The following is a 13318-nucleotide window of genomic DNA, read 5'->3' on the forward strand; positions in this document are numbered from 1 at the left end:
GATAATTTTTTACCAAAATATGCTCAGATTAGACTATGGCTCGGAGGAGCTTAAATGAAATGAAGGTTATATGTCAAAGTGTATATGTAAAAAAAAAAAAAAAAACAGGACTATAAATGGAGATTTTAATTTCACGCCCGTTAAAATTATAACTCGTCCCTTCTGTAATGTAGTCACATGTGCCGCATCGAGGGTCCGTACACTTTGACACTGTATAATTATGGTCAGCGAATTGGGAGGAACAAAGTATTCTCTTAAGGTTTTTGGGCTGACGTTTACTGCTGATAAAACGACAGTTTTTTGTATGTAGTTTTGGTTTGTTCATCCTCTGTAAGTTAGCTATTTAATTCATAAACAATTGAATTGATGTTTTTATTTCTCGGATTGTACGTGTGAACAAAGGGTATAGTCTCTCCGTCCTTCGCAAGTCGTGTGTTTGAAAGTAATTGTGTTCTATCACACTCCTTGGCTTTCATAATACTATTATCTACCAGTTGCTCTGGGTATTTTTGGCTCAATAAATACAATTTTAATTCCTCCAAACGGATATCCCTCGTATTAATATTGCTCACAATGGTACAGATCCTTCTTGCGAGATTATATGGTATAGCCGTTTTAGTATGGTGGGGATGGCACGATCCGAAATGCAGATATTGGTGTGTATCTGTCGGCTTATAGTATATATCCGTATTTAAGCTGGTATTATCTTTTGATATAAGAACATCGAGAAATGGCATTTGCGTATCATCTGTTTCCATCGTGAATTTGATATCCGAGTTCATTTGGTTTAGTAGATCGTAAAACTCCGATAATTTGTCGACATCATCATCCCACAAGATAAAACAGTCGTCTAAAAATCTTATCCATTTAGACTGTATATTATTTTCAGATTTCTTTTTATATTTGTTTAATATATATATATATATATATATATATATATATATATATATATATATATATATATATATATATATATATATATATATGGAAACAAATGTGGAAGGAGATTGTGTCTTCTTTTTAATCAAAATTGTTATTTGCACAATCATATGTTAAGGGTACTTCGTTACTCTAGTCTGTTGGATCCTATAGCATGTAAAAAGGAAAAAAAAACTACCACGAAAAGCTTAACTCTAATTTTATTATCCTCTTACCGGTGAAACCGGAAAAGGCTATGGGTTTCCTCCTCGTCTCTCCGTCTAGCTGTCTGTCTGTCAGTATGTTCCACTTACTTTTCCGCACCTTTTCCCTAAATCCATTCAGATAATGGTCTGATTTTTGGTGATTGGAGCTTGATTTTTTACCGATCGATTTGAATTTCGTTCCGCTTCGATGATTTTGAATGGAGTCACTGTCTTTTTTTTATTTCTAAATGGGAACAAGATTTCCCACTTGGTTTTCCAAACTTTCTTTAACGCTTGCAGATATTGAGCTGATTTTTTTGGTAAATGTTTTGCCTTAATGAGTTATAGATCAAGTTTGCATTTTGTTCCGGTTCAATGATTATAGACTGAATTATGGACTTTTTAACTTTTAAGGGAAAACAGATTACACTTCCTGGTAGGGGACGAGTATAGCTCAGAATGCTTGTTCATTCATGAAAACTTTGTGGACAATTACTGAGAGCTCTTTTCCTTTCTTTTCTAAATTCTTTTAAGGCATTCGTTTTAAGACTTTTCATAAGTCTTAATGGAAATAGACAAAACAAACATCATCAGTAATGGCAAAAATAGTCACAGAACTCACGACAAAATAGACCAAAAAAACTCATCAATGAAAACTCTAAAAATAATTCGAAGATCCATACTTTATATATATTATTTTAATTTAGTACATACATGAATGAACAATTTTGCTTGTTATTTTAGTAAGATTACTCATAAAGTCTACTTAAAATATTAACGTATATATAAATTTGTATTTTTTGAAAAAGAATGAAAAATAGCATGCTAGAGGAAAAAAGTATACAACACAAAGGGATGGAAGTTTGGATGTAAAAAAGAAACAGTAGCATTTTGTTTTCTGTTATTTGCCCCTACCTATAGGATTTGCTGTTTTGTTAGTCTGTAATCTAAGAGACTTAAAACATTATATTGTTAAAAAATGAAAGCATTACAGCTTTAGGATGATGAATTAATCATTTTAGATGAAGAAATTAGATAGGACATTCACAACAAATATAGAACACAAATGAACGAAGTAAGTTATTTAAGTTTTCTATTTTCGGAAAGAAATGACTTTTCCATTTGATGCAAACTCCTCAAAAGAACTCTTTAAGAGCCCTCTATACATTGCACACTAGGGAGTTCTGATTTTGTGGTATTTTTATGCAGATAGAGTGATCTGCCCTTTGATCAAAAATGAAATAAATTGAAATGTACAGTTTATTACTTAATTTGTGATCACATCAAGCAATCATAACACTTTAATAGGCCAGGATGAATAGATAGACACTTAATAAGCAGGTATTTTGTCCACTTAAGTAAACAAAAGTGATTTATGTTCATTTGTACTTCATCGTCTTTGAACATTTTTCCTGGGGGTAAATGCAAGGCACTCTATGTTGAAAATGTGATAGATAAGCTCAATATTTAAACCTTTACACATTATAATTTTCTCAAAGTCCAAAAAATATTTTCCTCTAGTGTATAGAGGGTCCTTAAAGGATTTTCTTTGTTTATGTTTGAAACTCATTGTATCTCTTAGCTCTGCTTGAGTCAGTTTTTCGCGGAGCATATTTAATGTGCCTTTATCTAGTAGAGCGTAACGTAGGTGTATTGGGGAGATTCGTATGTATATTTAGAAGGTTGCAAATAACCTCCATCCTCTGAGGGAGTAGTAGTCAACTTGTTTAGCTCCAGAACCAGATCAAAAAATGTAGGTCTTTTATCAGGGTTTAAATTCCAGCACTGTTTCATTAAGGAGTACCTGCAAAGACAATTTTGACATACATGAGGCAAATCACATTCAAAACGTATAAAGCAAAAATAATGAACTGAATACCATGGCATAGTCCATACAATACATACTCTTCTCAAAGGGTATAATTTGCCAAATCTAACCTCATTGTACCTAGGTATATTAAACTATTTCCCGATCTTTTAATTTGTTCTTGTTCATCGTAAAACAGTAGTACCGTATCCTGTTCACAGAGCGAACTGTTGCATGGTTAAAGCGTCAGCGTGATATTCAAAAGTTCACGTCATCTTTGTAATTCTCTCTTAAACGATGTACATACATAACTTGTAGTAATAAATACTTCATCTATATTTATATAAATAAGGCTAAATTAATGCTGATTCAATGTTAAGTAATAAACAATCAATCAATGTGAAAATATATTTAATATTTAACTTATTTTATTCCTTTGAAATTTTTTTCACGAAATATGTTTTTTTGTTTGTTTGTTTATTGTTTAACGTCCCTCTCGAGAATTTTTCACTTATATGGAGACGCCACCACTTGCCGGTGGAGAGCTACAAATTTTGACCTATACTCGGCACTCAGGGCCATTGAGCAGTGAGGGATCTTTTTCGTGCCAGCACCTACTGCGACACGGGACCTCGGTTTATACGGTCTCATCCGAAGGACCGGTCTCCACGTCCCACAGTGGGATTCGAACTCGCGACATAAGGATCAACTCCTTACTCCGCGACTCTAGAACGAACGCTCTTACCACTGCGCCACGCGGGCGACCGAAATATTATGAATTGTTGTTGATATTTTAATGTTGTGTGATTAGGCTTGGAGTATTAAAAATCCATTGATTATTAGGTCTATCTAACTATACTTAGAAATTTTACAGTAGATTAAGTATTCAAACATTTATTTTATGGCTCGTCGGTGAACAGCCAAACTGTTGTTCTTGATAGGAGGGAAGACCTGGGAAAAATTGGAAAAATTGCCCTAGGCTTTCGACCATCGGCAGCATTTTTCCAAGTCTTCCTTATTACCCTGGGACAGTAGTTTGACAGTTTCCCTTAAGCTCATAAAATAAGAGTATACTACTGATCCTTTCATCTGTCTTAATTTGCATTTTGTCTGGTACATCAGAAGTCCATGTTTGATTACCGTGAAAACATGCTCAAAATAATTCAATGTCCTTTTATAAAATAATAAATTTCCTTTGTCTATGTATTTAAATACGAGATTAAGCTCCATTGACTAAAGGATCAACTGAATAACATCATTTTGCTGGACACTCCTTTGGCAAAGGTAATAGTTATATTTCCACGTTTTTGTTTTGTGTTTCAAATTAACAGCAAAGTCAAAATCATCATTGTTTTCTTTTAATGACCTTATTAATAACGAAATGTCTCTAAATCAGCCTTAAATCAGTGCTCGAGCTTCTAACATTTCTAGTTTACTTAATCTTATGGCTATGAAGCAAATTAAAATTTTCGATTCGAATGACATTATCTTATTTACGTGGTGAAATGGTTACAACAGATCCGTTGAGGTTGTGCTTTTTGTTTCATTTGTGTGTTGATTTAATATTTACCAAAATAAATTGTCTTCATGAGAAACTGTCAAAGTTTGTAACAGACGGAGAGACCAACATTCAGCTAACACTTAAATCCAATCAAAGACATTTGTGTTTAAAATGTATAAATGCAAATGTATTAAAAAAGTAAAAATTCTTTCTGACAGCAAAAAATAAAGGGATGAACAACAGATAAAGAAACACAATAATCATACTGTCAACAAGCAATGCTTGTATCAGTTAGTGACTTACACCAGATCTGGACAAAATAATGGTTGTGGCAATTTCTTGTTTTTCTCTAAATAGCTTAACATATCCCATTCGTCGATATCAGGATATGGCTTACTTCCCCTGGTCATTAGTTCCCACAGCAAAACACCGAAGGACCACTACACAAACATAGTTAATGTGTTATTGTAAGAAACAAATAATCTGTAGTCTCCATTACTTTTATTCTAATGATCTTACTGCAATAGTAAATGTAAGTGTATACACTGCTTTCTCGGAATTTGATTTCGAATTCTTCCCAATTGTAGAAATGAAATATTTTACCACATCTGACTGGGTGGTGTAAATTCCTGTTTCAAGGCTCTCTGGTGCCATCCATTTTACAGGTGACATAAAGTCTCTGTCAATAACACAGTAATGATCTGTCTGGTTAACATCGTATGACATGCTAAAATCTGCAACTACCACTGTATGATTTTCATCAAGCCTAAATGAAAACATTAAAAAAAAATTGCTGTATTATCGTCATGTTTCCATTCCTTATTTAAAAGACTAGATACCTTTTTAAAATGTTTCAAAGTAGAAGATATCATCCTAAGGGCGACAATACAGAGATAACGTACATGCAGTTTCTTGCAGCTAAATTTCGATGCACAACCCTTTGTTTACTTAAATATTCCATGCCTTTTGCGATGTCCACACCAAGTCTGAGTATATTAAAATTTGTAAATCCCTGCAAAGAAGAAACAAAGCATTTTATGTTTTTAATAAAATTATAGCTTAACGTTTTAATTCAAGGATATTCAACATGTTAATCAAAACTTAATGGATCAAAAAGGGACATTCTCTCTAAAAATAATAGATGCACGACTACTTCACTTCAACGTAGAAAATACAATACATACCGACTTTAATCTTTCAGAAATAAGTATTTTAATAAAATGAATTCACCAAGAATAAAAATTGAAACTAAGGTAACATGTTTTGTAGGTAATGGTATCTGATAGTTAAGGAAACCAGGTCTCAATCCTTAATATTGCGTTTTTCTAAAGCTTAGTGAAATTTTATCTTTGAACACATACATTAACGTAATATTCACAATTCTATTCGACTTTTACGCATCATTTTTTTAAACAAACAACCAAATTAGGTGTACAATCTTGGAATATTCTGTAAGATGGCTAAAGAAAGCACAATTGCACAAATCAGTGCTTTAGCAATGTGTTATTGTAGGGTATTAAGATAAGATACATTCTTCCATTACGTCTTACATTCTTTTCATCCTTTATGTATGTCAGAACATCTCCATATTTCATAAAGGGTAAGACCAAGTGTATCTTATCGTCCAGTGACAGACAAATCCCCAGTAACGTTATCACATTTGGATGATGGAAGTCAGACATTCTTAAAGTGTCTTTTACAAAATCCGTTGTATCGATTTCCCTGTTTTCTAATAAATAAAGAAATAAACTTTACAAGTAGTATGTTATACAGTTTATAAACTATACCACTGCAGGACGTGGAGACTAGTCCTTCGGATCAAACCACATAAAGGCCCCGTCTCTCAGTAGGTGCTCGCACGATAAAGATCCCTCACTGCTCAAGTACCTCAAGTACCAAGGTCTAAATTTGCAGTTTCCGTCGGCAAGTGGTGACGTCTCAATATGAGTGAAATATTCTCGAAGGGTCGTAAGACAAACAAACCAATCAACCAACACTTTATAAACACCTGACATTTTTATATTTGAATTACATGGTAATAAAAATGAAGTAGGTACAGAATATTGCTATTTGATTCGTATTTCCCTTGCATTAAATCAGACAATTTATAGTGCGCTTTTTAGCGATAGAACTCAAAATTTTAGTAGTAATAATAATAATAAAAAAAAGTGATGATATCGAACAGTGATCGGATTTTAAAAAAATCTACAAACAATACAAATCTGTGAAAAGGAACACCCCCTCTCCGATATTCTAGATTTGGAATCAGGTGTCGGGGAGGAATAAGCATCTCCTGTCGACGGGAAACACCCGCAGTGACCCTATGTATTGATCAGGTAAATGGAATATTCCGTAGTCAAATAAAAAACAAAGGCCTAACAATTGGTAAGAAACACGTCAGCCATAATACGGCCAAATAATTGATAGCTAATTAAGAAGGTCATTATAACAACCATAGAATGTAAGAAATGTTGACTTTAATAGAGATTGTTGAAACCCCTGTAATCAACTTATCTGTTAGTAATCTGCCTCGGATTAAAAATTGATCGTACACAGATAGAGCATGCACTTGAGTATCGAATAAGTTGGAAGATAATCACCATATGCAGGTGACAGCGGATATTACTAAATAAATAATGAATAAAGGAAAAGTGACGATTAAAAATTTATCTTGTTTATCATAAAGTTTAGTTGTTCGTCGGCTTTTATCATCCTAATTCAGTAAAACTTCCAAATATAAAACAGATGTGGCAGACTTTGTATTACCTTTCATTTCGAGTTCACAGGGATATATCAATTCGCCATGTGAATGGAAGTAACTATTGTTAATTGATAATATGTAGTCAATATACTAGCATCTGAGTGTTAAGTAGTACAAGCCAACAGCAGGTGTTTTCTTTTTCTCATGTACACGTTTTGATTGATTGATTGTATTTTGTTTAGCGTTCCATTCGAGATATTTTCACTCATATAGAGAGGTCACCGTATGCCGGTAAAAGGCCTTTAAATTAAGATCTATACTCGGCATTCAGGGCCATTTTGCAGTGAGGGTACTTTATCGTGCCGTCTACCGCGACACGGTACTTCGATTTTTTAAGGTTTCATTTGAAAGACCCGTGACTTTCACTTCTAAACCCAGGCGCTCGGTGAAGGAACAGTCACTATCTATGTTAACGTCTTAAGTTTGATGCAGCGCGGAGAAAGAAAATCGAACCCAGGCCTCCCGAACACGAAGCAGCGAACGCCTTACCACTAGACTATCGTGACCAGTAGAAGTCTTTGATAGAATTCTCTTTCATGGGAATATAAAAAAGTCGGTCAATAAATAAGCATAATTAGTATCCAACGAAATTCCAACTGTTGACTTGGTCTCCAAAGACTACACAGATGTTGTCAATGTGGAACTCCAGTATCTTTTTTTAAAATCAACTTCAGTGTACTTGTTCAACTATAATGTGTTCAATCCAATTAACTAGCATTATTTTTGTAAAATGATGACTGACTTACGATATAATATTTTAACGGCAACATCTGTGCTTGAGTCTTTCCACGCCCCAATCATGGTTCCTTTATATACAGACCCAAAATTACCTGAAAAAAATTCTGAACTTAATGATACATGTACTAGACGAGGCAATTTGAGATGTTATTCCATTAAATGATCTGCGTACCTTGCCCGATACACTTGCCAATCTTCAAATCGTCAATAGATATAAGCAGATGTTTCTCTTTCAGAAGAATCATACTTCCCTCATCTATTACAGAATGACGTACGACTGTTTTCCTTTTCCTTTCTTCAATCATTTCATATCCTGGAGATACTGTGTTTATAGTTCGATAAACACGAGTCAATTTAGAAGTTTCTCAAATATGAAGAATTTTTACAAAATTTAAGTCCTTTGATGAAAACTTATATGCCAGTAAAATTACACTTGCATCCATTATATTTTCTTGAAAAAATTCTTGATGAGAAAATAAAAGGAAAATAAAAACAGAAACAACAAAAACAAGCAAAACCAAAATAGAAATGAAGACAAATTTGTCTATGAAATTCATTTATATAACCTCAATGCCATCTTTATGTATTTGAATCGAGGAACATGGATATTACATTGTAATGACATAAAGGTATCTTTTTGAAAGATTTTTGAAGATCCAGTTCTGAAACAATGAATACCTACTTTGCATGTTCTGCACATAATTCTGAGACTGTTTCATCTTTCTTTTCTCCAATAACCTTCTTCTTAAAACAATCAACACAATTATGGCACAGACAAATAGAAGCACAAGTGATAGTGTTGCAATTATAGTCATGTAGTATTTATCCTTTCCATATGAGGAAGAGTATGTCAGATCTCCAACAACAACAGTAAGAAATCCCACTTTTACCTACAGAAGAGCGGTTTATCAAAAAGCTTATCATGGTTTTTGGTACGGATTATCAGAGATTTTTTTTTCATTTCAAGCTTAAATAAATCTTTATCTTTCCAACTTGAACCAATGATTATTGCATTGATACGGATTTTTATTTCCATGGCAACAAGTCTTATTGAAAGTTAAAAAGAAGATTTACATTACTTTGATCCCTTATTGTACCCATATGCTGGGGCACATAATATAAATAACCACATATGTAAAATTAGAACATCTTTGGGCTTATTAATACAAGAAAGGATACTATGGGGAATCCCCGAGAAAAGGTCTTATTACAGTTAAATTTGAACAAAACATTAAATTGAGAAAAATTCAAATCTGTACATGTTATCTCATGCTATTATATGACAGAGTAAACGGATCAAAAGAAAGAACCAAAAAACCAATGATCCTGTAAATGAATCAAAGACTTTATAATTTTTTTCACAGGGTGTATTGGTTGCCATGACCACATGTTTAACACCATGAGTTTTGCATTGAACTGTTTGAATTATCTCCTTTCCTATAAAAACAAATAGTATGAAAATCTATCAATTTATTATGAATTCATTAATTTTAAGTTGTGTAAGGCAAATATAACAAGGATGCTAAAGAAAAGTTAATTCTAAAGGTGTAGCTCAGGAGATAGTATATGTAATTCAGTGATTCAAAGGAATCATACAATTTTTGTTCTAGAAAATAGATATTGTTTCATATAGATAAATCTACATAAACAAAGCCAAATTATACCACTTAATCTTAAAATTTGAATATTTGATAGAACTTCATTTAGAATGCAACTTGGTTTCCATAGTTTCTAAACAATTATAGTTGTAACAATGAGGAAAAGTTCAAAATGTTTTCAGCACCTTGTGATTTCCTTGTTGCATTAACATTGAACATTATTAAATAGTGGAATTTACACCTAATTTACTGATTTATAAATTATCATAAATAAACTAGGTGGAATTCACCTAAAATGCACATATGAAGAAAACAAAAATGATCATACAAACAAAATAGACTCTTTTCATCTTATTTCTGAAGCAATGCTTTACATTTTTATTAGGTTTTATCAGGTTTTCATTATAGATTATAAGACACCAAATCTGCTTTTATATTCCATAGTAACATTCAAAGAGTGTTCTTGTGTTGTTTCTAGCCGCATTATGAGACTACAGACTTTTTTCATCCTTATACTTTATTTACTGTAATATGTACTTTGTATTACCACAAAATGGCTAAATGCCATGCTTCTGTATTGTTAATATGAAAAAAAAGCTTTAAACTTCATGCTCACAATGACCATAGTTCCATATTACCTTAAGAATATGTAAGAATTTGCACTGTTTTCAAAATTAAAAAAAAAAATTGGCACAATTCCAATTTTGAAACTTATTCCCACGGTACGTATAACCATTTATCCGCCACACCCTGGATTTCGGAAATTATTTATTGCAGTAAGAATTTTAAATATACAAAGTCTGGAGGAAATCTGTGATCATAATGCGATAACAATTATACCAAAAAATACTAATCTTTACCGAGAATAGCTCTTGATTTGTATCCATTTGAATCCATCGATTTTAATATATATTTACATCCACTGAATATTATCTCCTTTTTTTGTTAAGAAAACTATTGCCGTTAATCATTCAGTAAACAACACTAAGCATATTACCTGTTATGATTTCTTGAGCAGTGGCTGTTCCATCAATGAAACGTACAATGACGTACTTATCAATAGTGCAATATTTCATCAACTAAATCCTACTTTAAACAATTATTTGTACAGATGTAAATATAAACAATAAAATGTCTTTCTTTGTTTGTTAATACTGGAATTAACGTTGTAGCTATTGTAGAAAGAAATAAACATAACCACAGAAAGCATTTTATTGTTTAAATATACCGAAACTCTTCTGTGTTATAACATGGAACTTTAAATTACATAACCATTAATCAATAACTTATTTTTGTGCGCATGTGCTACTCATGTAAGAGATGTCATAATTAATGTTAGTATTTGACTGGAGGAACATTTTAAAAGATATATAGTTATGGTTTGCTTTATTATACTTCAGAATCTGTACATTCTGGCAAAGAATCGTTACAAACGTACTTCTTTGTTTAACATTATCCAAAATGTGGATATCAAATAACTACCTGCGGCAATCCACGATTTCCATCGAAAAATTAAAATTGTTTGGGAAACTACCTTTTATATAACTGTTTTCTTTTTTTTTTATAAATGCTCTTACTCTAATATATAATTTTTCTTCTGTTGGCATTATTCCGGGTTGTGTGTATGGAGGTTTGCATGTCAAATTGTTCTTCTGTAGATCTGTTACTATACATTCACCATCTCCAACATCAATTGTGTAATCATCTTTATTTGTCACAGCATCTAGGCCTGTCCCCTTTGAAAATTGAAAACTAGAGTTCCTAATTCTACATACTTTTGTTTCATAAATATGAGATAAAGTTTAATCACATTTTCTCAGAATTAATACTCCTATCCACAAATTAATCCCTTCTTAATTTTTGAATCAAAATTCTTATTTGAATAAATGAAACTATTCAAGTATAATTTATACTTCATACTTATATCATCATATATTGTCAAAGTCAAATAAGCAAATTCCAACATAGGCATATTATCTAAGTATGATTAAAAAAAGAATACATTTTCTTTTAACTAGATAGCAATTTGCTTCCCAGAATCGTACCTTTATATTAATTGCATCATTGTCCGTGGTTGGGTCAAAGTTATAAGAGTGATTGCCCGCAAAAGGAAAGAAGATAGGATCCTTCACATATAACAATTTTTTTGATAACGTGAAATTAAAGCCATCCAAGGATATGTACAAAGTTTGGATTGCGTAATTTTTCATCCTTGCATGCCTTGCCAATGGGGGAAATTTGCATACCAGACGATTTATATTTGCTCTAACACACAGATCTTTTCTCTGTATAAAGTAAACGTTGGAATATCACTTTTCATTTTGTATTTTGTCAAATTATTTTCTGCTGCAAAATGCTAGATAAACACACACAAAAAATGAAATATTTTACACCATAGGTCCTCTTACATAGGCTTCGTTTCCTGACAAAGAAAGAGTCATCTTCTCTATTTCTTCAATAAAACCTCTGCCGACGACATAAAAATTCAATCCCCCACTAGAAGAGAAATAATTGAAAATTATCCAAGAATAACATTATGAAAATTTATAAGATTTTTAACCTGTGTGGAAAGAAACAAAACTTTTTTCAACAGGCTGCGTTATCCAACACTTTCGTTGGAAGTACTCTTGACACAGTCATTGCTTCAATACTTTGTTTTCGAGATTTGTATTTGTGAAAGTTCTCACGTCATTAGAAAATTTGCAAGGGGAAAACAAAGGATGAAATAAGAAAATATATATGAAATAACTTACTGAAATGTTTACATGTTATCGATATTTTTCTCAAATATTTATAACCCCTCCCCGCGGAAAACGTCTGCATAGATAGATTGTTGATACCCTTGTAACTTTAATTTATTTTTTAGTATACTGCATCGGGTTAAATATTTAATGCACACAAAACATGCCCGTGTGCTCTATATCAACTACAGTATGCAAGAAATTTAAGGAATCACTGTCTAGTTTGTTGGGTATGTTAAGGTATTAACGAAGATTGTTCAAAACGTGGGATAATTTGCAAAACGGGCGACGCCCGTTATGTATAACTAGTTATAATTGTAACGGGGACCGTTACAGATGTTCCCCAAACGCTCCCCAACCTCCTTTTGGTGTCTTAATTATTTCCAATAAGTTTCATTAAATAAGGCAATCAAGTACATTGGTTGTTTTACGCATTACACGAGCGCGCACGTGCATGCATGTGCATGCTGACCATGTCATCTTGTCTATACTATTAATACATCTTTATATTCTGAGTGTCAAAACATTTCATCAAAAAATGTTTTAAGTTATGGCTATATCAGGTATATGAGTCATTTTAGAATTTCATGCGTGCGCAAGTGCATGCAAGCGCAGGATGACCACGCCATTTTGTCTATATTATCAATATATCTTAATATAATGAGTATCAAAGCATTTCATAAAATATTATAAATGTTCCAGCTAAATCAAGTATATAGGTCATTTTAGCATTGCATGCACGCGCGTGCATGCATGTGCGTGTTGACCATATCATCTTGTCTACACTATTGATATATTTCTATATAATGAATATTAAATCACTTCATCGAAAAGTATTAAAGTTACGGGTATATAAGTGTATAGGTTATTTTAGCATTGCACGTGCGCGCACGTTGCATGCATGTACATGTTGACCAAACTATCTTGTCTACACCATTAATATCTCTCTATATTATAAGTATTGAAGCATTTCATCAAAAAGTATAAAAGTTGCAGCTAAATCAATTTTATAGGTCATTTTAGAATTGCACTCCCGCGCACGTGCATG

At 32.5% G+C, this 13318-nt stretch overlaps 2 protein-coding genes across 2 annotated transcripts; both read right to left on the reverse strand.

Moving 5' to 3' along the window:
* Positions 1–2677: 2677 nt before the first annotated feature.
* LOC133194481 (tyrosine-protein kinase RYK-like) lies at positions 2678–5166 on the reverse strand. Its single transcript, XM_061330434.1, has 3 exons — positions 5036–5166; positions 4736–4872; positions 2678–2928 (listed from the first exon to the last, which is right to left on the reverse strand). The coding sequence occupies exons 1-3, from the start codon at positions 5156–5158 to the stop codon at positions 2754–2756; spliced, it is 435 nt and encodes a 144-aa protein (XP_061186418.1). The 5' UTR covers positions 5159–5166; the 3' UTR covers positions 2678–2753.
* Positions 5167–5300: 134 nt separating this feature from the next.
* Positions 5301–11970, reverse strand: LOC133194956 (macrophage-stimulating protein receptor-like). Its single transcript, XM_061330851.1, has 7 exons — positions 11938–11970; positions 11107–11265; positions 8614–8821; positions 8104–8253; positions 7940–8023; positions 5983–6161; positions 5301–5444 (listed from the first exon to the last, which is right to left on the reverse strand). The coding sequence occupies exons 1-7, from the start codon at positions 11968–11970 to the stop codon at positions 5301–5303; spliced, it is 957 nt and encodes a 318-aa protein (XP_061186835.1).
* Positions 11971–13318: the final 1348 nt, after the last annotated feature.

The sequence above is a fragment of the Saccostrea echinata genome, unplaced genomic scaffold, assembly GCF_033153115.1.
Source record: "Saccostrea echinata isolate AGI-Se365-2 ecotype Australia unplaced genomic scaffold, CSIRO_AGI_Sech_v1 ptg000029l, whole genome shotgun sequence".
Classification (NCBI taxonomy): Eukaryota; Metazoa; Mollusca; class Bivalvia; order Ostreida; family Ostreidae; genus Saccostrea; species Saccostrea echinata.

What these genes read in the sequence shown, in the direction of transcription:
- LOC133194481 (XM_061330434.1), bottom strand. Translation starts at nt 5,158, where the DNA reads ATGTCATACGATGTTAACCAGACAGATCATTACTGTGTTATTGACAGA. An exon ending in ACACCACCCAGTCAGATGTG is followed by an intron (nt 4,873 to 5,035) that starts GTAAAATATTTC and finishes ATGTTTGTGTAG; the next exon opens with TGGTCCTTCGGTGTTTTGCT. An exon ending in TTATTTTGTCCAGATCTGGT is followed by an intron (nt 2,929 to 4,735) that starts GTAAGTCACTAA and finishes TTGTCTTTGCAG; the next exon opens with GTACTCCTTAATGAAACAGT.
- LOC133194956 (XM_061330851.1), bottom strand. Translation starts at nt 11,970, where the DNA reads ATGACTCTTTCTTTGTCAGGAAACGAAGCCTAT. An exon ending in TGCCGTTAAAATATTATATC is followed by an intron (nt 6,162 to 7,939) that starts GTAAGTCAGTCA and finishes TTTATTTATTAG; the next exon opens with AAAACAGGGAAATCGATACA. An exon ending in ACATAAAGGATGAAAAGAAT is followed by an intron (nt 5,445 to 5,982) that starts GTAAGACGTAAT and finishes TCTTCTTTGCAG; the next exon opens with GGATTTACAAATTTTAATAT.